The 23,748-nt window shown below is 36.3% G+C and overlaps 1 protein-coding gene across 6 annotated transcripts in view; it reads right to left on the bottom strand.

The window, feature by feature from the left end:
* LOC131148790 (transcription factor GTE4) overlaps window positions 1-23,748 on the bottom strand; it is a 41,666-nt gene that overhangs the window by 15,404 nt on the left and 2,514 nt on the right. For 5 of the 6 annotated variants that reach the window (XR_009135064.1, XM_058098712.1, XM_058098711.1 and 2 more), the window contains exons 2-4: window positions 23,687-23,732; window positions 23,474-23,587; window positions 23,248-23,324 (exon numbers count right to left, since the gene is read on the bottom strand). Coding sequence is in view for 5 of the 6 variants with exons in the window: in XM_058098712.1 (XP_057954695.1) it covers window positions 23,263-23,324; window positions 23,474-23,587; window positions 23,687-23,732 (222 nt within the window). In the remaining variant the exon portion in view is untranslated. Of the gene's footprint in view, window positions 1-11,176; window positions 11,962-23,247; window positions 23,325-23,473; window positions 23,588-23,686; window positions 23,733-23,748 lie in introns of those variants that run through there. The other variant, XM_058098710.1, reaches the window with a different exon arrangement.

Raw genomic sequence — 23,748 nt, forward strand, 5'->3', positions numbered from 1 at the left:
AAATCTCGGATTAAAGAACATGAACTAACAATCTACTACTTTTTAGAATCATTATTTACCATATTACTTTAAATTTTTTGCAGCTTCATAGCAAAAGGAGAAATAGGCTATCCCAACAACGCTTGAATGATTTGGTATTTGTGAAATATAATTGACCTTTGAGGCATCGATAAACAAGCGTGACACCATGATCCCATCCTCCTAAAGGACATTGATGATAGTATGAGTAGTTGATTGGTAGGATGGATGGCGATTCTGATGAGGATGATGAACTTGTATTTGAAGATGATATTTTGACTTGGGATTCTGTTGCTAGAGCTGCTGGACTAAATAACCCCCCGCATCACACTAGATCAAGAATAAGTGCAAATATGTCATCATCGTCTAGAGGAAGAGCTTCATCTAGCAGTGCTACGGCCCGTACCACAATGTTGGAACTTGTAGATGAGGATGAGATCCAAGTGGATAGTGCCTAGGAGATAGAAGAAGAAAAAGATGTTGGAGAAAAAAATTATGATGATGAAGAGGAAGATGTTAGATGATGATATCTTGGCAGACTTAGTTGATGATGACTCATGATTGAGGAGGATTTTTAGATTTTAGACTTTGAAATCTTTTATTGTACTCTTTTCTTTTGATGTTGAACAATGTTGATGCTTTTGGCCTTCGTCCTGGCAATTTCATTAAATTTCCAATTTTGGTATTGAATATTTTGGCATTTTAAATTCTAATATTACTAGATATTCATATGTTAATATATCAATTACCCCAAATAGGCATGTTACACCATTTTAATAATTATGTGCCTCACCTTCGTGAGGCGCAAGGCTCAGCTTCAAATACCCTTTGCGCCTCGGTTCACCTTGCGCCTCTGACTACTATTCATAAGATAGGGTACCCAAGGAAGTCCTATGCTGGTTTTTTACAAAAAAGGAAAAAAAAAAAAAAAGTATATTCAGTAGGTATACTGATGTCATTAGGGATATGTACGATGGAGTAATGACTAGCATTAGGACTACAGATCAAGAGACTAGGGAATTTTCAGTCAAAAAAGGTGTATAACAAGGATCTTCTTTGAGCTCTTATCTTTTTGTTTTAACGATGGATGAACTTTCTATGAGTATTCAATAGGTACATTGGTGTATGTTGTTTGAAAATGATAGTCTTGATTGATAAAACGAGGGGTGAAGTAGAATCTAGGTGGGAATTATGGGGAGAAACTTTAGAATCTAGAGGATTTAGGATAATTAGAAATAAAACAAAATATATGAAATGTAATTTCAATCATGGAAGGAGGAATATTGAAACAAGGTTAAACTTGATGATGAAGAAATCAATAGCACTAGTAGATTTTGATATCTTGGATCTATTGTGCAGGTTAAAGGAGAAATTGAAGAAGAAGTAATGAATAGAGTTAAAGCTGGTAGGGCAAAATGGAGAAATGCTTCAAATGTGTTTTACTGTTTTTCGGTAAACGCTCCAATCGTACATCTCACTTGTCTCAAGCTCAAAGGCTGTTGCTGACCTAGTCATTTGACTTGCAAGTATTCTACTTCATCCCACCAGCCAGTATCCCTTTGAATTCAAGCAATTATTCCCCAGTTCTCTCCTTAAATACACCACCCTATCTTTTCCCAAGCCATTGAGTTCCAACACAATGCACATTGTGCTTGCTGCCAACTGCACCAAGGTGCTCTACTTAAAGGAAGCCTATTTTTTTCTTTGAAGGATAGCTTAATGCAGAAACTTCAGATCTTTCATTCTCTATTTGAAAATTTAAACAATTTGTCGAGATCCACTGTTTTTAGTTTAGAATAGTTTCTTAAGATCCCTAGTTTCCATTATCATCAAATTCGGGTTTGCAGGGAAATAGTGTGGATATGAAAAAGTAAAGAACAAATACAGATGTGTATTTTTTTATTTTATTTTTTCTTTTTTAAAAAAAAAAAAGACAAACCATAATAATTTGACTGTTTTTTTCCCCCTACTCAACTTCGCAGTTCACTTTTGGTTTTTTCCCTTTTGGAAGATACAGGAGCGAGAAACAATGTAAGAAATAAATCTGTTTGATTCAGTTTCAGTTTCAAACAAACCAAGTTCAACCCTAATTATGCAGAGTAATTTTATTAGGGGGTTTTATTGCTAATGACGTGGTTCATGATGTTAGAAGGGGTAACAGGCATTATTTTAAGCTAGATTTTGAGATGGCTTATATCAAGGTAATGGGTTCTTTAGCTAAAAAGACTACCTCCTGTCAAAATTATGGAAAAAAATCCAGGAAAAAATGAACTAGTAAAACAAAAGGTGGAAAAAACATAACAATCAGAACGGAAGATTCCTCCATTCTTGCTGAACCTCCGAAAAACTCACTCCCTTAAAAGCAACCGAACCCAACACACCATAAAGAAGCCAGGTAGTGAACCTTCTCACAAACCATCTGCCAATACAATTTTCTCCCTGAAAAAATACGTGCATTATGCTCCAACCATAATCCCCACAACACTGTAAAAATACCACATTTCCAAAGTGCAACCCTCTCCTTCCTTCCACCAAACCCCTCAGAAAAAATAGACAACAATTCCTCCACTGACGCAGGGCACACCCACGATTCTCCCATTACACCAAATAAATTATTCCAGATTCTCCAAGCATAGTCAGAGTAAAAAAAATAGATGAGGTGTCGTTTCAGAATTCAAATGGCATAGCACACGAACATCTAGAGATAAAGTCTTCAAAGGTCTCCTGACCTGCAACAGTTTATTAGTGTTGATTTTATCAAGCACAATCAGCCATATGAATGCCTTAATTTTTGGGGGAGCTTTTGCCTTCCACATAAATGAATATAGGGGAAAACAAGAATTGGAACGGGTTTGGGCATCTATGGACAAAATATATAAAGGTTTGTATCTCATCACCTTCTATGTTTGTAACTGTAATGAGGAGCCAAAACCTTGAGCGTTAACGCAGCATGGAGAGCCTAAAGGTACGCTTATCACATTCAGGGGGTAATGGAGGACCACTTGCTGAAAAGCCCTGGTGCTCATATTTACTTTGAAGATTTAAAAATTAGGGATTCAGTTTAAATCAGAAAATTTGGATATTTTAGGAGTTTAGTTAGTTTCAAGTTCTTTTTAATATTTTATAAGTACTTCTGGGTTAGTTTTTAGTGTTTGCTTTAGTTAATACTTTAAATTGTTGGGTGTATTAAGTACTTTGCGTATTTTACAAGTTATCAAAAATTTGAAATCAGAACAGTGTTCTTTTTTCCTCTCTCTACATACAGTTTCTCCCCCCCCCCCCCCCTTCTTTTAAACTGCATTTGATATTCAAGCCTAAGTCCTCACTTTGTCCAATAATAAAAGCCTTTTTTAAAGCCCACAATCTCTCAAATCCATACCCACAAAGGCACAAATTTAGAGCCTCAAAACCCTACAAATCAAACCCTAAGTAAACTGCTTTCGTAGACCCTATTTCAGCATTCCTACAGGCTACAACTTCCCTGCACTCCAAGTTTCTGCTCATCACAACATTTTTCATACCAACCAACCTGTTTTTCCCAACAATCAGAAATCCAATTTTAGCCATGGTAAAGACTACCACTAAAACCCTTATGAATCTGATTTCCAGATCTGAGACACTTTTTTTCATTTTCCTGTCCTTTGTCTTGTGACTGTGTCAGACTGTCAGCCTTATCTTTCAGTTGAGGAGTTTCTATATTTTAAAATAGGACACTCATGCGCCAGCGCGTGCACACAAAATGTTCCCATGAATGGAGTTGAACTCTAGCCTTCCTGTGGGGTTTCCAGAAGCTTAGCTACTGGGCCACAAGCCAATGCTTCAGTTCGTATTCCTATTAGAGAAAACACATGGATTGGAGATTTTTTTTTACCCCATAAAAAAGGCTATTGAATCTTCATTTGCTATTTTAAACCCCCATCATGTCAAATGATTCTTAAACCTCTGCAGAGTATGCAAAAGAAGTTAAGGGTTTGAGGGAGCATTACGACCTTCTCATGATTCCTGATTCTTGGAAAGCTTTCATTGGAATCAGATTGGATAAAGCAGTTTATAGTGAAGGTAAATGAAATCCAGAACAAACACATGAAAGATTAACGAGACACTAATTAGAAATTCATCTTATCAGAAGGACCCTGATCTGGTCAAGAAATTTAATTTTATTCTTCTAGAATCGTATATTTACGATAAAATAAGGATCAAATTGTGCCCTAGCGTACCCCATTGTGGAAATGCAATTCATGTGAAAGTGATAATGGTGTGAAGTTGAACACAGTCAACACAAACCCTGCCAAAACGTTTAAACCCAGTGGAAAAGAATGGAGGATGCAACTTAATATGGTGCATCTGTGCACAAACATTTTGTTGGCTTTGCCGTGGCATTGATCAAGCATATGTGGAATATGATCAGTTGTCATAGCTGTGGACCATAAAGACAGGACCATTGCCCATGGTTCACATGCCCCACTCACATTGCCAGCGCATTGGGCATGCAGGCTCTGGATAATTCTAGGCAATCATAGTCTCCGAAGATGTTTTATGATTTCATTGGGAGGGCACTGGGCACACAGTGGGAGGTACCCTATCTCCCATCTCAGACCCTTCTTGCCCCTTCCCAAAGTTCAAACCAGAGATCTTCAAAAAATGAATGTCTCAAACTCTAACCAGATGTCCACTAGGGAACAGTCTCTTTGAAGATTTAAAAATTAGATTCTGTTTTAAATTAATAGATTGAAATATTTTAGGAGTGAGTCAGTTTAGGGTTTTTTTGAATATTTTAGATACTTATGATCTATTTTGTAATTATTTGTTTTAGTAATGATGATGTGGGTAATACTTTCTTTGTGTCCTGCCTAGAGAGGATTATCAAAAATCTGAAATGAGAATTGTTAATGGTTATTTTAGTCTTTTAGTTTTATTATTAGTGTTAGTGTTATGTTAATAAGTGAGACTTAATAGGGGTATTATGGTCATTAAAATGCATTTGATACGTATTATAAATAAAGGGAGAGACCTATTGATGTGTTAGGTCATTCATTTAATAAAAAATCTCAACATGGTACCAAAGCATGATCCAACCCTGCCACCAAACCAAACTTAGCCAACGCCGGAAAACGCCCTTCCGTTGCTGCTCTTCTCAGAACCACTACAACCCTTCAATATTTCAGAAAACCAACCACATAGGCAAAGACAGAACCCTCTGAACTATAACCCTGCAAAATCCCATCACAAGAAACCTCCCCATGTGCCCCACACACCAGCCAACTGCTGGCAATCCCAAACCCGTGCTGGTGCGTTAGAAAGTTTCCAGCCACCTTTTTCTGCATTTTCCCCCTTCCCCAGACCCCGCATACGAAGGAGCTTTGTGCACCGGGCTGCCCTTTTTTTTTTTTTTTCCTAATGTTCTGATTCCTTTCCTAGGCCATAATATCAAGCTGTTAATGTATTTTGCTTCAAAATCCAATCTTTTCCGACCACGCACTTGTGGTAATCAGTTAGTTGTTGTTCGGTGTTCATAAAGGCCATTGGTGTCCCTCTTGGAGCAATGGTAGTGTTCATAAGCTGATTCTGTGAGGCTGTAGCAGTGTTATATCAGTTTGTTGATGACTTGTCTAATGGAATTTTGGTGGTTCACCTCTTTTGTGACTATCTCAGTTAGTTTGATTGTTCCTCTTGTTTGCCAATGGTCTGGTTTGTGAGTGTAGGAAGGAGTTTATGAATCCCAAAACAAGTTTCCTTCACTGCTGCCACAGATAACAACCTAAAGTCTACTTGAAAGAATTATGTTTAGTGCTCCAAGACTGTTAGGGTTTATTTAGTAGGAAGTGGAAAAACTGACCACTTGTTTTGATATGGTCCTCCAAAAGAGAAAACAAAAGAAGCATGGACTAAGGAAGATGCTCTGATCGTTTCCCTCTTGTGGAACTTGATAGAACCCCAGATTATGCAGATGTGCATGCAACTAGACACATGTAAGGAGATTTGGAATTATGCCAAGCTTCTATACTCTAGTTACATTACATGCATTTATGATTTATCCCAACAGTACTTTCAATTACACTAAAAAGATAGGAGCATTACAAAGTATTTTGGATGGATGAGACTTATTCATGAGGAGTTGCACATCGTGCAACCTATAACGGCCAATGTTCATAAGAAGCAAAAGCAGTGAGATCAAATGGCAATTCTTCAGGTTCTAACGGGATTGAAGCCTAAGTTTGAGGCAGTTCAAACCCAAATACTTAGTAATGCAGAGTTGTCATCATTTTCCGATGTTTATTCTCGTGTCCTTCATGCTTCCTTTAGCACACATTCTCCTACTCTTGCATCTGGCTCTAAGAAGATAGCCTTTCCCACATACGGTGATTCTAGTTTTCAACCTATCAAGGTGCTTTGAACTATTGTGGTGGAAGAGTGGACGAAGTAGAAGCACTCCTCGCAAGTACGCTCATTGTGGACAAGGTGATCAACTATTAAGCAGTGTTGGGATCTCCACATTAAATCTTCACATGTTGCCGATGCAGCCACCACAGACTCCACACCTTTGGGGCCAAGTTGGGAGCAATGCACTATATCTATGTCAGAGGAAGAGCATTCCAAGTTCCAACATAATCAAGCATCACAGCAAGCTTCTCTTCCCATTGCATGCCTTGCCTAAATAGGTAACCCCATAGCTTGCCTATCATCCAATACTTCTTATCCTAGTCCTTGGGTTATAGACTCCGCTGACACCGATCATATCACAAGCATGCCTAATTTCTTCTCTACTCTCCAACATCCTGACAATTTAGCTCATGTTATTCTCATTGATGGATCCACCACTACCGTTAAGGGAATTGGGAATGTAAATCCCACATCCTTTATTTCTCTTTCTTCTTCTTTTATATTCTCAAGTCTCCTTTCAATCTTCTGTCTAATAGCAAGATTACCAAATCTATGAGTTGTTCAATAACATTCTTCCCTAATTTTATGGTCATTCAGGATTTGAAGATGAGGAAGACGATTGCTGGAGGGTGTGAAGCTGGTGGTCTTTATGACTTTAAGGTGCTATCTTCTTCTATTGCTTGCACTACTATTGCCACACTTCTCCAGATTCATTGTCGCCTCAGTCATCATTTGTCATAAAAATTAAAAAAACTAGCTCCTGATCAGAGTTATATATCTACTCTTGATTGTGAGTCTTATCAGTTGGGAAGCATCATTGTCTCTCTCTTGCTTCCTGAGTCAATAATGTGCAGCAAGCCCTTTCATATTAGTCCATTATGATATTTGGGATCCTAGTCGAGTTGTGTCTAAGTTGGGTTTCCGATACTTTGTAACCTTTGTGAATGATTATTCAAGGATGACTCAGCTATATTTAATAAAAGATTGTTATGAGTTATTGGTTTGAATTAGTGATTTTAAAGGCGTTTTTTAGGCTCGCCTTGAGGCATTTTAGGCCAAAAACGCACCAAGGTGTAAGTGAAAAGGCGTAACTCCATAAAAGCGTACACAGCAGGAAAAAAGGCGTACGCATCAGAAAAAATCCCTCACTTTTTTATGCCTCAGCATCAAGGCATACACATTTCAGTATTGCACTGAGATCCTATCCTCCCTCTCTCTCTCTCTCTCTCCCGTGAAGCTTCTTCTCCTCTACTTTGTGAACAAAGCTTCTGCTCTCTCTTCGAAGCCTCGACGAAGCAACTGCTCTCTCTCAAAGCCTCGACGAAGCCGCTGCTCTCTCTTTCGAAGCCTCAACGAAGCCTCTGCTCTCTCTTTCGAAGCCTCTACTTTCTCTTGAAGCCTTGGCTCTCTCTCGAAGCCTTTGCTCTCTCTTTCGAAGTCTCTATCCAATAGGTCTGAGGTTCTCAGACTATTGTAATTTGGCTTTTTCTCTTTTGTTTGAAAACATATGCCATATTTTTAATACTTAAGAATTATGTTTTTATTTTTTTCTCCATTATTCTAACATTTTTCTCATTTTTATACTATATATATATATATATATATATATATATTTATTAATTATTTTAAAAAATACAGTCCCAAAATGCTTACGTCTCGAGGCTTACACCTCGCCTCGCGGAGGGTAAAACACGTCGCCTTATGCCTTCGCCTTTTAAAACATTGGTTTGAATACTTAGGCTAGAGTATTTCAAAACTCAATTCACTACTTATATGACTCAGTTTGGTATTATTCATCAATCTTCAATCAATCATCATATGCTCACAATCCTCAACAAAATGGGATTGCGGAGTGGAAAAAAAGACATATCTTTTAAATCATTCATGCCTTACTTTATCAAATGCATGTGACTTAAGTGTTTTGGATTGATGTTGTACTTACTGCTTGCTATCTTATCGCCAAGATGACATCCTTTGTTCTTAGTGGTAAAATTCCCTACATTGTTCTTTTTTCCTAATTCATCTATATTCTCTCTACCTCCTCGTGTATCAAGTGTACTCTGTTCATCAACTAACTTTTGGGGTGGATAAGTTGGGTCCTTGTGATATATAATGTATCCTTTTGGACTACTCATGCACTCAAAAAAGATATTATTATTATTATAGTCCTACTCTGCATTGCTTCTTTGTTTCTACCAATGTTACCTTCTTTTGACTTAAAACCATATTACGCTCAATCCCTAAGTGCTTCTGATCTCAACGAATCTCTTCCTCTGCCTAATCTTCCAGATTCTAGCTAGTTGTCCTTACCTAATCATCCACTTGCATCTCCATGTAGTTTGAGTCCTCATCGTCTCGATTGTCCTAATTTGCAGGTGTATTAAAAACAGCAGCTCTAAAGAAGAGAATACCCTCTAGTTTGTACTATCACACCTTTGGTTTCCTTGTTTGATGACTATATTTCCCACGATGTTGATCCTCCAATTGTTGTCCAAAAAGGTAAATGCATACGCATGCACATCCCATCTCCAACTTTGTTTGCTATGATTTTTTATCACTCTCCTATTATTTTTTTTTGTTCCTACTTTATCGTCTATTGTCCTTCCTAAATTTTTTTATGAAGTTTTCGCCCACTTTGGGTGGAGGAATGCATGGTTGAAGAGATGAATGCTTTATAGGAAATGATGCTTGGGAATTAGTATCCCTTCCTATTGACAAATCTGTGGTTGGTTGTCACTAGGTATATACCATGAAAGTCAGTTATGTGGCTCATCTGAAGACACGTCTTATTGCCAAGGGGTATACTAAGTGTATAGTATGGATTATTTTGACACTTCTTCCCCAATTGCCAAACTTACATCAATACATCTAGTCATCTCCTTGGCCACCACTTGTCATTGGACTTTGCATTAGTTAGATGTGAATAATGCTTTCTTGCATGGTGATCTTGATAAGAATGCCAACCACCTGGGTTTGTTGCTAAAGGTGAGTCAGGCTTAATGTGTCAGCTCAAGAAGGCATCATACGGCTTAAAATAGGTTCCTAGAGCATGGTTTAGTCGATTCAGTGTTGTAGCCCTTGAGGTTGGCCTTCAACAATGTGTAGTGGACCACTTTGTGTTTTATTGTCATACTTCATCGGGTAGGATCGTTCTTATTGTGTACATGAATGATATTATTACAGGTGATGATGATTAAAGTATTCAAAGCCTAAAACATTTTCTACATACCAAGTTTCAAACCAAAGATTTGAGACCATTGAAACGCTTCTTTTGTATAAAAGTATTCAGATCTCGTATGGAACTATTTTGTCATAGAGGAAGTATGCTCTTGATCTTTTGGATGAGATTGAGCCGTTGGGATCCAAACCGGCAGATACACCTAAATCCTAACAGCAAGTTAATGCTAGATATGGGTGATTTGTTGCCTAATCCTAGACGATACCAAAGACTTCTTTGGAAAGTTGAATTATCTCAAAGTAATTTAGCCAAACATATCTTTTGCAACAAGTGTTGTCAGTCAAATCCTGGATTCTCCGAGGACAAGTCATTGGGACGCAGTAATTCGCATCTTGAGATTTCTCAAAGGAGCACCTAGGGGACGTTTCTTATATCAAGATCAAGGTCACACTTATGTTCAAGGTTATACAAATGCAAATTGGTCTGGATCACCTTTAGTGTACCTTTGTTGGCAATGCTTTGGTTTCCTAAAAGAGTAAAAAACAAATTGTAGCGGCCAAATCAAGTGCTAATTCAAAAATATAGTGCCATGGCTAACATGTGAGTTTGTTTGGCTGAAAAACATGTTGGAAGAATTGCGATTTCCAAATTCTCAATCAATTGAGTTGATGTGTGATAATCAAGCTTCTCTTCATATTACCTCCAACCCGATCTTCCATGAGCAAACAAAACACATTGAAGTTGATTGCTACTTTGTTCGGGATAAACTTGTGCAGAAGCTCATTACCACCCCTTACGTGAAGTCCAATGTGGAGCTTGCCGATTTGTTTACCAAAGCTTCAATGGGTGTTTGCGTTAAATTTATTTGTAACAAGCTATGAGCATGTGATATCTATGCTCCATCTTGAGGGGGAATAAGTGGGAGTTAGTAGGGTATTATGATCATTAGAATTTATTTGATATGCGTTATAATCAAGGTCTTAAATTTCAATTTCAACTCAAATTTCGAAGCTCCAAAAGTACGGAAATTTCGATTTTGATTTGAAAAAAATAACGAAAATTAGTAATAAAGCATGGAATTCTTTGTGAAACTTTAGAAATGGTTAACAAACATAATAATATAAGTTTTAGGACTAATATATTACAAATTAAATACATCTATGTTTCGTAGGAGGTGGAGAACTTGTAAAATAGTATGTGTATCAAACATATTTGTAAGATGTACATTAAACATATTCAGTTAATACAAATAATGATAGTTTAGACATGAATGGTTAAATAAAATGTTACTATAAGTTTATTTTTTCATATAATTTCAAAAGCACTTGTAATAATCTTTTGTTTCGATAAAATGAATAAAATAAATTAAGATAAAAATTTCACTTCACTCCTAAATTTCTCATTTGAATTTTGACGAAATTTTATCATATAGTTAAATTTTCGACAAGTTTCGCTAAAATTTCAAGATTTCGATAAATTTCGGATGATTCGTTGAGATTTCAATGGAAATTATGCAAGACGGAAATCGACTGCCATTTCGATTTCAAAGGTGATGGAAATTGGAAATTTCGACAATTTCATGGAAATTTAAGACCATGATTATAATAGAAGGAGAGACCTATCACTGTGTTAGGTCATTCATTTAATCACTTGTTGTTGCATAAGTACACTGTGTGTCCTGCCTGATGAGGATTATCAAAAATCTGAAATCAGAATTACATTCTCTTCCCTCTATCTCTCTCAGTAAACATACAGTTTTTCTTTCTTCCTTGATTTTCTTCCTTTTCTATCCCTTATTTATCCCTTTCCCTGCAATTCCTCACTGTTCTACATCAGTTAGGTGTTAAGAGCAAGTCAAGATCATCCATGCCATAGTCATCTCCATTGAACAGCCATCGACAAATCCTGAACCACAATCACAGTCTCTCCATTGCTTCCATTCATATCAAGATAAATCTTACAACTACAAAGGCATATTAAGCATTCATCAACATTGTCAATTTTCATAATCTGCAAGTTCTCCACAACTTACATCCAGTACTTCTCAAATTTGAACCCCATCTGGCAAACATCATAATGTGTCACCTCCACCACCATAATAGACAGAAGCTTCTGACTGATTGAAACCCAAACATTGTTCCCTAACCCTAATATGCCTAAGGCCAGAACATCACCTTTGCAGACAGCACATTCTGCAAACTGGAGACACAAGTGGAGCAGGTTTCTTAATTTTTTTTCGGCGCTGATCTCTTCCAGAGCATATAGAATTTCATTCAACCACAATATTTTGAGTCCTTTTGCAATATCTTGATCTGGATTGCAAGAGAAATTGGACTGCAATTGCACCATCAGCATTTTGGAGGGAAATCTCGTAGAGCCTGTACCTATTCAGACATAATTGCAACATTTTTCAGAAATTATGCAAGATATTCAGAACTGTTGTTGAGAAATTGGAGAATTTAGAAGTGGGGAGCCAGCAGTTTTAATATTTCGGCAAAATATAAGGTTATGTTTGGTTTGCGAAATGTCTATTCCTAGGAATAGATTAGTTTTAGTAGGTTAGTTATAATTAATTATACAAGAAATTATGTTGTTACTATAAAGGAAATAAAAATGTGAAACATTTTGAATCCATAATAAGGAATAGACAAGGAATAACTATTCCCAAATTTCATCATGGGGATGTCTATTCCTTTCTTATTACATGTTGAATGAAATAATTAGGAATATACAACGAATAACTATTCCCTTGATTTCCAAAATTCATATTCCATCTTAATCCAAGGAACAACTATTCCATAGAACTAAACAAGCCGTAAATTTTGAAAATGTTACATGGGCTTCCATGCCTTTCCATCAGGAATATATTCCCACTTCAATGGTAATCTTCCCAAGAAAAACTCCATGGATTGGCTGTTTTATCTTGATCTTTATTTTGAAAGCAATGGGACATCAGAACAAACAAGAGGATTTGCACCTTATAAGCTTGTGGCTATGCGGCTGAGTGGGGACGGAATATAGTAATTAGTACTTACTGAAGGCAACAAGGAAAAACCCAAATTTTTTATATGAGAGTTTCTCCCTAACAGTTATGACTAGATCTTTTTCCATCTCAAAAGACAAAATCGTTCTGATTTTGAACAACATGAGCTTCAATCTGACAACAGCCTATGAAAGATAAAACAGAAATTTTACAGTTATAGACTATACAGATGATCGCATAAAAGAGGAAATTGCAGGCATAGTTGTTAGAATCTTACGATTCACAATTTGATTCTTACAATTCGTATGAATTCCATACCAAATTGATTCTAATCATACTGGTGAATCTAAAAACAACTGAATCATTGCCGAATCTATCAATTCACTTGAACGAATGGATCTACATCAATTCACATGACCTATCATATTCTCGCAGACCTTACCAGTTTGAAAGCCCAAAAACAGCATTTCTTTTATTTTTATTGCTTTTATTTTACATGATTATCTTCCATTCCTTGTCTACCTTAGTTTTGTGCTGAAAAGAGGAGAAAAGAGAATTTAGGAATTATGTTGCCTTCACAAAACTATTCTTCACTCTTTAGAGGAGTATCATGTTCTGCTATTAAGAAGAAAGGGCAGAGCACTCATGTTTCTTTGTGTTCCTAAGATTTAATAGGTGGTTTTTCTTTGTAGTGCATTCAATTATTATCATTTTTAAAGGTATTTATTTATTTCTTTTTTAACTGAGAAAGAATATGTATGAAAAAAAAATTTAATTGTTGATAAATACCAAAAATTCAGTTTTTTATTATTTTTTCTTGGTTCCTTACCTTAAACAGCGTATAGTTCATTTTTTTATTAATATTTTCTCAACTCATTCCCTTACTTTTAATTTGTCTAAGAAAAGCATACACATGAAAAATGATTTTTTTACTGTCAAAATTTAAATGTATTTTACTATTTTCCTGGTGGCTCATATATTAATATATGCATGTCATCTAGAATTGGTTTTGGAAATTTATATCAGATCTTACAATTCAATTCGATTCTCAACTCCCAAAATTGGAATTTTGATTCATGATTTGAATCTCGATTTGACAACTAAGGCTGCAAGTGATGCTGAAATCACTGCTGTTGTGGAATATCAATGTGAAAACGAAAGCTCCATTGATTGTGTAGAGATTTTTTTTTATATAGAAAAAGTTCATTAAGAGAAAGGAAAGAAAAATACAAGAGGTGGAGGATATCTCAATTACATGAGAACCCCTTCCCAGTCCTGAATATCTAATAAAAAACTACTTGAAAAAAAAAAAAAAACAAATGAGCCCAAAAGGAAGCACAAAAAAAAGTCGATCACACAATTAAATATTTGAAGAGCAAGCAAAGGTAATGGTACAAAAAGTGGTTCTAGAAGAGTCCAAGGAACAGGCAGCGGAGTTCAAATGTAAAAATACAAATTCAAGGTAAGAGCTTTTTGGAATTTGAAACTGTTGAATCTGTGTGAAGCCTATGACAAATAGGTTCCAAGCCATGATTCATCTTCCAAAGTGTGTTGATTCCCACTTATCAACTTTATTGGGGTTGGGTATCTTGAGGTTAATTTCACTAATTCTCCACTTATCAACTTTACTGGGGTTGGGTATTTGCGTGCCAGTTGAAAATGGACAAAATGAAATGTGGAATAGCTTGTGGATATATTATATATTATAGTCACACAGCTGCCCACATAGAAGGGCAACTGATTCAGTAAGCTATGTGTCTGTGCACGGACAACTGCTTTCTGCCTCACAAACTGGCTCATGGTGACCAGATCTTGTTTCACAATTGTAAAGGCCACGATCAAGCTTCTCTAACAAAGGTAGTTTGATAGAGGCCACTACCAGTCTACCACCACCACCACCAAGCCTGAAGTCCCGCTAGGTGGGGTCAACAACATGAACCCTTCTCTACCAATTTACACATCTAGAATAATATTGTCTCATGCCAGTTGATGGATGACCATATTCTGAAGATTTAAAAATTAGGATTCTGCTTTAAATCACTAAATCTAGATATTCTAGGAGTTTGGTTAGTTTAGGGTTGTTTTGAATATGTTAGATAATTTTGAGCATGGTTTTCAGTAGCATCGTAGCAGTAGTGGGTGGCATAATGTAACAGTTACGCAGAAAAAAGAAGAAGCCAGTGTAACATAGTGGGAAACAGTTGTGATGTTCATGAATACATTTGAAGTATACACAACTTTATCTATATATTTGCATGTTTTAAGACCTAAACCTGTGTAAAAAAAGATTTTTTAATGCATTATGTATCTTTTAAATCAAATTATTACCATTGTTTAGTATAGTAATAAATTTTACATAGGTCTTAAATTACTACCAGCAGGAAAAAAAAAAATAACTTTCATTAGTCGTGTGTGATAAATAAATTAATGAAATAAAATTAATTAGCATGCAATATGAAATAATCCATTAATATATTACACACAGAAAACATACAAGAAATTAAACAAGTTGAATTACTTTATTAGTTAAAGTGACAAAAATCTAATAAATTTGGATCAACAGATTAGACTATAACCTAAAATTTAAAATTACAATATTCTAATTATAAAATTTATCATTAAAAAAAATAAGATATTAACAACTTGAACAAGACAAGAACTAGAAAAGAAAAGAATGTTGAAGTTGAACAATATAGAAAATGATATATCGATTATAACTATTATCAATTTAAATAATTTAATTCATATCAAATTGTTAAATAATGCAGATTTTGTGAATATTACAAAAGATAAATAACTTTGAATCACTATCATATTTATTATAATTTTCACCCCATCTTCACATAGCTAATTGAGATTGATTTATGAAAGCAAAAATGAGAGACAATGAGAAGAAAGGTATTAAAAATAAAAAATAAATCCCATGACAATCCTGTAGCGGATGTATCAGTCCCTTAACAGCTGCTACAGATGTGATTTTTTTGTTCACTCCAATTTAGTTGTCATAAAGGTATCAGGACCCCAAGAAGTATTTACATAAGCAGCAATAGACAACAGTCACAGCTGCAATTTAAAACCATCCTTTCGGATTATTTTTTAATTATTCATTTTAGATTTATCATTATAGCATGTAAGTACTTTGCTTGTATACTCTGAGGAGAGAGAAAATCTTGAAATCAGATATGTGCTCTCTACCTCTCTTCCCTCCCTCTAGGTGCAGTTTCTCCTTCCTTTTTCTTATTCTTCCCTTCATGGTTCATTCCAACCCCCCCCCCCCCCCCAAAAAAAAAAAAAAACACCCAGACAATCCTTACTACTCTACATCAGGGGGCTAAAACAAGGTTTTGTGCTTTCCCCTATTTTTGTTCACAACAGTGACTGTTGTATGAGGTAAAATGGTGGGGCATACTGACAAATCACGCATTATTCAGGGCCTTGGGGTTGGTACCAGGGGGGGTGGAGGTCTCTCATTTACAATTTGCTGATAATACCATTTTTTCCCTTCATTGGTGACAGGAGATTTTTTAGGTAATGTCTAGTTCAAAGAATCATATGGCTAAGAGCAAGGTTGCAGGGATCGATTTGCCCCTCAGAGGGACAAGAGGGGCAAGTTATTTTGGTAGGATAGCTGGAGATTGTTTTAGGTGCTGTCAATTTAAACATTAATATGGTAAACACATGGCAGCAGGGGATCAATTTGTCTCCAAGGGGGCAACTGTCTTTAGTAGGATAGCTGGTTAAAGAGAGTTGCCTAGCCTTTCTCCTATTTCTTTTTTCTTCTAAGGTAATCCTAGGTAGATTTCTTTTTGGGCAGCTCACCCTTCTTGTCTTTATAACATTCCTCTTCATTCTATATATTTGTTCCGGATTCTTGCAGCTTTGGCAGAAAGGATTTTTGGGCACTAAAAATGGGAAGAGAAATCATTTGGTTACTTGGATGATTGTAAGTCAACCTAAAACTAATGCTACAACAAGAACGACAACCACCATCGCAACAACCAAGCCTAAGTCTCACTAGGTGGGTCGGGTACATGAATCCTTGTCCACAATTCTGAACAATCTAAGGCAAAATCCTAACAATTAGACAGTTGCCAAATCCCAACTATCTCAATCCAAGTTATTCTAGGTTTAGGTCCACCCCTACCCCTCCTACTGCCAATAACATTAACCAGCTCACTCTTCTCTAGTGCGTTACACTACATTGCGAGTGCCAAACCATCACCATCTTAACCACCCTTCCATATCTTATCTTCTACAAGTGCTACGACTAACTTACCAAGATTGTGTTCGTCCCTTAATTTAATTTTTTGGAGTTATACCACTCATTCACCTTCGCATTCTCAATTTGAAAACTTTTACTTTTAGTGTGCATTGTTTCTTAACTGCTCAACATTCTTATCCATATAACATAACTCCTACAGCCAGTCTGTGCAACTTCCCTTTTAATTGATTACACAACACGCCCAAAGCAGTTTCTCATTACCCAACCTGCTTTAACTCTATGCATTACATCTTCAATTTCTCCTTCAGCTTGCATGACACATCCAAGGTATCAATATCTATTGGTGCCAATAATTTCTTGATCATCAAGTTTAAGTTTGTTTCATCAATCAAGACAAGATCATTAGCAAACAACGTACACTAGAAACTCATTTTGGATATTCATAGTAAGCTCACCTATCAATATTGCAAAAAGAGGACTTAAACCCTTGTAAACACCTATGATATTAGAAACTCCCTAAGCTTTCCACATATAGTTCTAACACTAGTCATTACTCTGTCCTATATATATTGAATGACATCTATATACCTACTACAAACTCTCTTTTCTTCTAAAACCCATCCTATAACTTTTTTAGGTGCCTTATCATAGGCTTTTCTCTAAATCAATGAAATTGTGTGCAGTTCTCTTATATTTATGTATATTACCCTTTCTCTTCCATTTCTTAGTGCATACAATAAGATTGCCTAGCACTTCACAATCCTTACATAATAAAGAATCTAACCCTCCCAGTTAACAAAAAAATCTATTTGCCTTTTAGTTTTTCCACTCGAAGGTTATTAATTGTTCTTCTTAAAACATGTATTCACTATTACAATTAAATACATAGCAAACTCTAAGATCATATCACCAAACTCATTTTCTACCACTATATGCATGTCCTCCACGTATCATCTCATGACATTTATTGTCCTTTCCAATGTTATCATTCAAATTCACTTCTACAAACATTTTTTCATTCTAGGATATCCCTTTTATAATATCATCTGTATCTTCCCAAAATTGCCATTTATGGTTTTCTGTTAAGCCACTATGCCTATTTGAGGAGCATAAGCACAAATGACATTTATCATATCCTGCCCTAAGACCATCTTTATTTTTATGATTCTATCTCCTACTCTTAATGTCTACAACTTACCTTTAAGGTTGCTATCTAGAATCAACAGTACCCAATTCTTTTGTTTCTTTCTCTATGTATCAAAGTACTTGATTTTTCAATTTATCTAACTTTTTTCCCTACCCTCTTAGTTTCTTTAAGGCAAACATTCATTTCATACAGATCCAATAAGTTTTATGCCAGTAGCTGCCCAACGCAGCCCACCTCCTTCGCCCACACTAGGGACCGACTGTGTGTGGAAAGAACTAAGACACAACGGGCATCAGAAGAGGAGTTGACCTAAATCTAAAGGCTGAATCTTGGAAATTTGACGCCTAAAAACATTTCACTTGCAGGTAAATGGTTGAAGATTCCCTTTTGAACCTTAACTGGACACAAAGTTTCCCCCTTTTTATAAATTTGGGGATGGCTCATCTTTTTGTTTATAGAATGACATTTGAGTTGAGAATGTTCCCTTGGCTGCTTTTCTTCGACTCCTCTCAATTTCATTTCTTCATACTGCTCAAGTCTCTTCATTCATTTCTTAAGAAGAGGGTTCTATTTTCAGGTTTTCATTTCTTTAAAATTTTCAATGACAAGAGGAGGAGTTGGTTAATCTATTGGAGTGCACCTTCAACCCTTCAATTGAGAGCAGTCATGAGAATGTGGACAAGGAATAATTTTGCACAATTTCTTGTAATTTGGCTGAATAATGACTTATAAAATATAGTTTATCATCCAAATTGCCTGGATGTACTATTACAATACAAGACATGGGCAATAAGGCAAAGACCTATGTGGTGGAGGATGCATGGCCATTTTTTATTTGTAGAAGTCTGTAAGATATTTACTGAAGTTCATTTGTTGGGTTTGGGGGCAGCTAAAAGAAGATTAACAAATGTTTAATTTATATGGCAACCATAAAGCCATCAATATGCGAGGTCCTTTTTTCAAGATTGGCCACCATATGTGAGAACTTCAAGACCACCATATGTGAGCATCTGGTGTGGATGCCACCAACTGTAGAAACCAAGTTAACCTATAGCCTATAGGTGTCACAACATTAGAGGGGGAAGTAACCTCAGCTAGCTAAAAATCAAACATAAATAAACAAATGGAGACCTTTCATAGAAATACCAATGTTTTAAAAGGCCTTCGTGAGGCGCGCATCTTGATGCGTTTTGAGCATACAACGCCCTAAGGCATAACTTGAAAGGCACAATTCCTAAAATACGTACACCTTAAGAGAGAAAGCATACGCCTTAGGAAAAAAGGCGCACTTTTTACGCCTTAGATGGGAAGGCAATTACCTTTTGGGAGTAGACTGATATTTAAAATATTTTAAACAAAAAAAAAACCAAACAAAAAGAACTGTTAGGACTTTGATGAACGTCAAACCCCCCCTCTCTCGACAACGATCTTTTTTCTTCCAAGCTTGCGTCTATCTTCAACGACTCCACCGACTTCTCGTCTCTCTCCAACGACTCGATGACCCCTTTCAACCTCTCATCTATGTCCTACGTCTCATCTCTCTCTGACGACCCATTCGGGCCTCTCATCTCTCTCCAATGACCCTCTACAGCCTCTCGTGTCTCTTCACGACCCCCTACAGCCTCTCTGCTTCGAGGTCTACTCTCAGACTAAGGTCTCTCGTCAAACTGATTTGAGTATTTGACTCTCTCTCTCCAATGTTGTTCATCAAGACTCTTAGGAGACTCTCTGCTAGTGTCTCGAAAAGTCAAGGTGAGTTGTAGCTGGTTTTGATTTGTTTTCAATTTCCACTTCATTTTTCAATTTTCAGTTTTAATTTCCTGCTGCAGCTACTGATTGTTCCTATCCAATAAACAAAAACATGTCTGAAGGTGAATCAAAGGGGTAGAAAAAAAGATTTCGTTTGGAAATACATAAAAGAAGTTGATGGAGAAAAATACTATAAATGCAAATTTTGTGATCAAACTTGTAGTGGGACTGTCAGAAGATTTAAACATCATTTGGCTGCTACAAGGAAGGGAATGAAACCTAGCTCCTCAAAACATGAGAGATGAGTGCAAGATCACTCTTGAAAATCTCCAAGAAGAGAAGTGCAAAAGAAATTATCTTCTTGAAGAGATTGGGATGGATCCAAGAGGAAGGACTCAACGAGCTACTTCTCCATCAGTTGGAGATCTTGAGCAATAGAATAGTGGGGAGTGGCCTTAATCCCAAGGCTAGAGGTCCAATGGATAAGTTTGCATTTTCACTGACCAAACAAGTCACTCTAAACTCAAAATGGAAGAAGAAAGAGAGAAATGAAGTGTTAGTAAAGTTGTTCGTTGTGTGTTCAACAATGCTCTACCATTCATTTGATGGATGACGTATATTGGCGAGTTATGGTGGATGGTATTGCTAATTATGGGTCAGGTTTCAAGCCTCTATCTATGCAAGAGATGAAGACATGGATCCTTAAAGATGAAGTCAAAGACATCGATGGCATGTTGAAAGAGCACAAAAAAGCTTGGAAGAAATAAGGATGTTCTATCATGATTGATGGATGGACTAATGGGGTTTTCAAGGGTCTTGATTAATTTCCTTGTAAATAGTTCTACTAGTACATGGTTTTTAAAATCCATTGATCCTTCTGTTCTATAAAAAATGGTGATTTAATGTTTAAGTGTATGGATGAGGTGGTTGAGAAAGTTGATGAGAAGAATGTTGTGTAGATGATAACTGATAATGTGAAGAACATGATAAATGGTGGAAAGAAGCTTATGGAAAAGAGGGAGAAGTTGTATTGGACTCCATGTGCTGCACATTGTTCGGATCTCATGTTGGGGGATATTGCAAAATTGAAGATCCATGCAACCACAACCCTAAAGGCTAAGCAAGTTGTGAAATTTATTTATAATCATTCTCCCGAACTTGCAATGATGAGGAAGCATTTCACCAACAACAAAGAACTCATCCGCCTTGCAGTGACACACTTTGCTAGTGCATTTTTGACACTACAAAGCATTTACAAACAAAAGTGAGGTCTTCAATCTATTTTCTCTCCGGAGATGTGGTGCACTCCTACATATGCAAAAATGCATGAAGGTATGAGGACTCGCTCAATTGTTTTATTTGACCAACACTTTTGGCCTCACGTGGCTTATGTTATCAAGAGTGTTGTCCCTCTTGTGTGTGTCCTAGGGGAAGTTGATTATGAGGAAAAACCAGCCATGGGGTTTATCTATGAGTTGATGGATTTGGCAAAGGAAAAAAATTGCTGCAATTTTTTTCTAGAAATGCGAAGAAGTAGAGACCCATTTGGAGAAAAATAGATAATAGATGGACTCCACAACTTCATCACCCTTTACATGCTGTGGGATATTATCTAAATCCCCAATTGCATTATAAAGAACTTCCCTGATAGTGAAGAAGTGAAGAAAGGATTATTTTAATGCATGGATAGAATGTTGAGATATGAGGAGAGGCTAGCTGCAGACATCCAATTGGATTTGTTTGATAAGAATGCATAAGGGGAATTTGGGACTTGAGTGGCTATTGACTCTAGAATGTCGAGAAACCCAAGTAAAAATAATACTTCAATAAAAAATAGTTAATTAGTAGTATTCTATCCTTGTTTCTTCTTATGACTTAGAACTTAGATATGTGTTCCTTCTTTTGTAGCTGATTGGTGGAAGCATTTTGGGACAAAAACCCCAAAATTGACGAAATTCGCTATTCAGTTTCTTAGCCTAAGATGTAGTGCTAGTGGATGTAAGAAGAATTGGAGCACATTTGAGCAGGTTCTTAGTACTTACAAATGCCATGTTATTATCATTTCACTCAATTATGAAAATATCTTCTAATATCTAAAAATATAAATGGCTTAAACTCAATTGTAGATTCATATGAAAAAGAGGAATAGATAAGAGCACAAGAGATTGAATAATCTAGTTTATGTTAAGTACAACACCAAACTGAGGGAGAGAGCTCTAAGAAGATGACAAAATTACGATCCAATATTGGTGGAGGATGAAGCTTCAGATGATGACTGGATCACCGAGAAGGAAGAACCTATCCTCCCAAAAGATAGTTCTTGGTTAGATGATGAAAATCTCTTCGAAGTTGATGCTATTAGAGCTTTGCCCGTGGTAGCTTTCGAAGGAGATAATGCTCAAGCAACACAAGCTTCTGGTAGCTCGCATTTTATAATTCCTAGCAAAAGGAAGATTAGTGATTATTGTGAGAACTTGAGTAGGTACATATCAATAGTCATTTTTGAATCTACTAATTTATAATTCTCCATTTCTCCTAACTCCTAACCTATAGCTTTATTGAATATCTAGGCACTCAAGACAAAGGCAAGAGGCAAACATTGGTCACAATTGAGGAAGATGATGATGTTGAAGTGGGAGAGGAGGAATTTATAAGTGGAAAAACTCCTACTATAGATGAGTTTGATGAAGACAAGGACTTTGATGAAGACCTTGATAGATCCCTTTCAACTTTGTTGATTTAGATTTAGATTACAAAATATCAATGCACTTGCTTACATTCTGCCCCACTGTCACTACAATATACCACAATGAATAACCCTGCCTCCATATTTTATTTTGATGACAGGTAAAAATAGTTATTTCTCCTAGTCCAAAGGTGCCATGGAGTTTATGGTTATGTGATCTGGAAATGTTACAACATTGTCACAACTTGAAGGTAATTTGAATTCCACCAAATGGATGCCGTTATCCTATATTGTTTAATGCACTTATATTTGATACACCACCCATCATTGTTTTCTTTAAGCTATGAGCCTAACACAATACACATGCACAGAGACAAGAAGAGAGAATAGCATGGGCAAAATCAGGGCAGTTGCTTGGAGAGTTTTGCTTCATTAATCTTGTGGTTGTGTTTGGTTTACAGTTGCTGCTTCTTGTGCATTCTATATTTGCTTGCAGGATGCCTTTATCAGCTGTTCTGCTACTTGAATCTTCTGTTTTGTTCTATTAAATTTCTTCCTTTATATCAAAGAACAGGGTAGTTGCAAAGATAGAAGGCAAACCCATGCTAGACATGACTGGATTAAACACAAGGATAGGAATACATTGTAAATAGTTCAAATATATGAGTTGCATGGAACATAATCCTTCTTATACGCTAATATATTAGTTCTAACCCGAAAAAAAAAAAAAGATGCAACAAGAACACTAGTGCAATAACAAGGATAGCCAAAAATTGATGCACGAGCTCAGAACAGGTCATATGGGAGAAAACGTGAACAGAACAGAACAAAACAAAAAACTACATGAACTGTGTACCAAAATTCTGGGATTAGATAAGCCTACCTGAAGCTAACGTCCTTAAGTACTAGGTGAATGCCCTGCATCAGATCCATCAGCCGAGGAACTTTCACTTTCAGAATCTGTAACAATGCATAAATATGAGAGCATAGAAGATCTTAGCTTCAACCAAATATGTGTTAGCTAGCATCATTAAAGCTCAGAGCAATGATATTAAATAAACAACCATGATTTACATCTGCAAACAAATTTAAAGTATTTATAACAGTACCACTTGAAGAGGATCCAGAATCACTGCTAGAGCTGCTTGATGAACTTGACCCACTCGCGTTATCTGCCTGCTTTCCTGCTTGAACAGGTGACGAATGGGGCACATTCTTATCATCTGCTTTCAAAATAAGCATGTTTCAGTTCACTGTTGTATTTTATATCTTGTTGTCACCAACTAAACAGTCATGAATTCTCATTCTATTAAACCCATTACCTGTTTTATTTTCTTTTGGAGCCTCTACAGCAACAGAGATGGGGTTCTGCAAATACATAATA

This window comes from Malania oleifera, chromosome 2 (genome assembly GCF_029873635.1).
Source record: "Malania oleifera isolate guangnan ecotype guangnan chromosome 2, ASM2987363v1, whole genome shotgun sequence".
NCBI lineage: Eukaryota > Viridiplantae > Streptophyta > Magnoliopsida > Santalales > Ximeniaceae > Malania > Malania oleifera.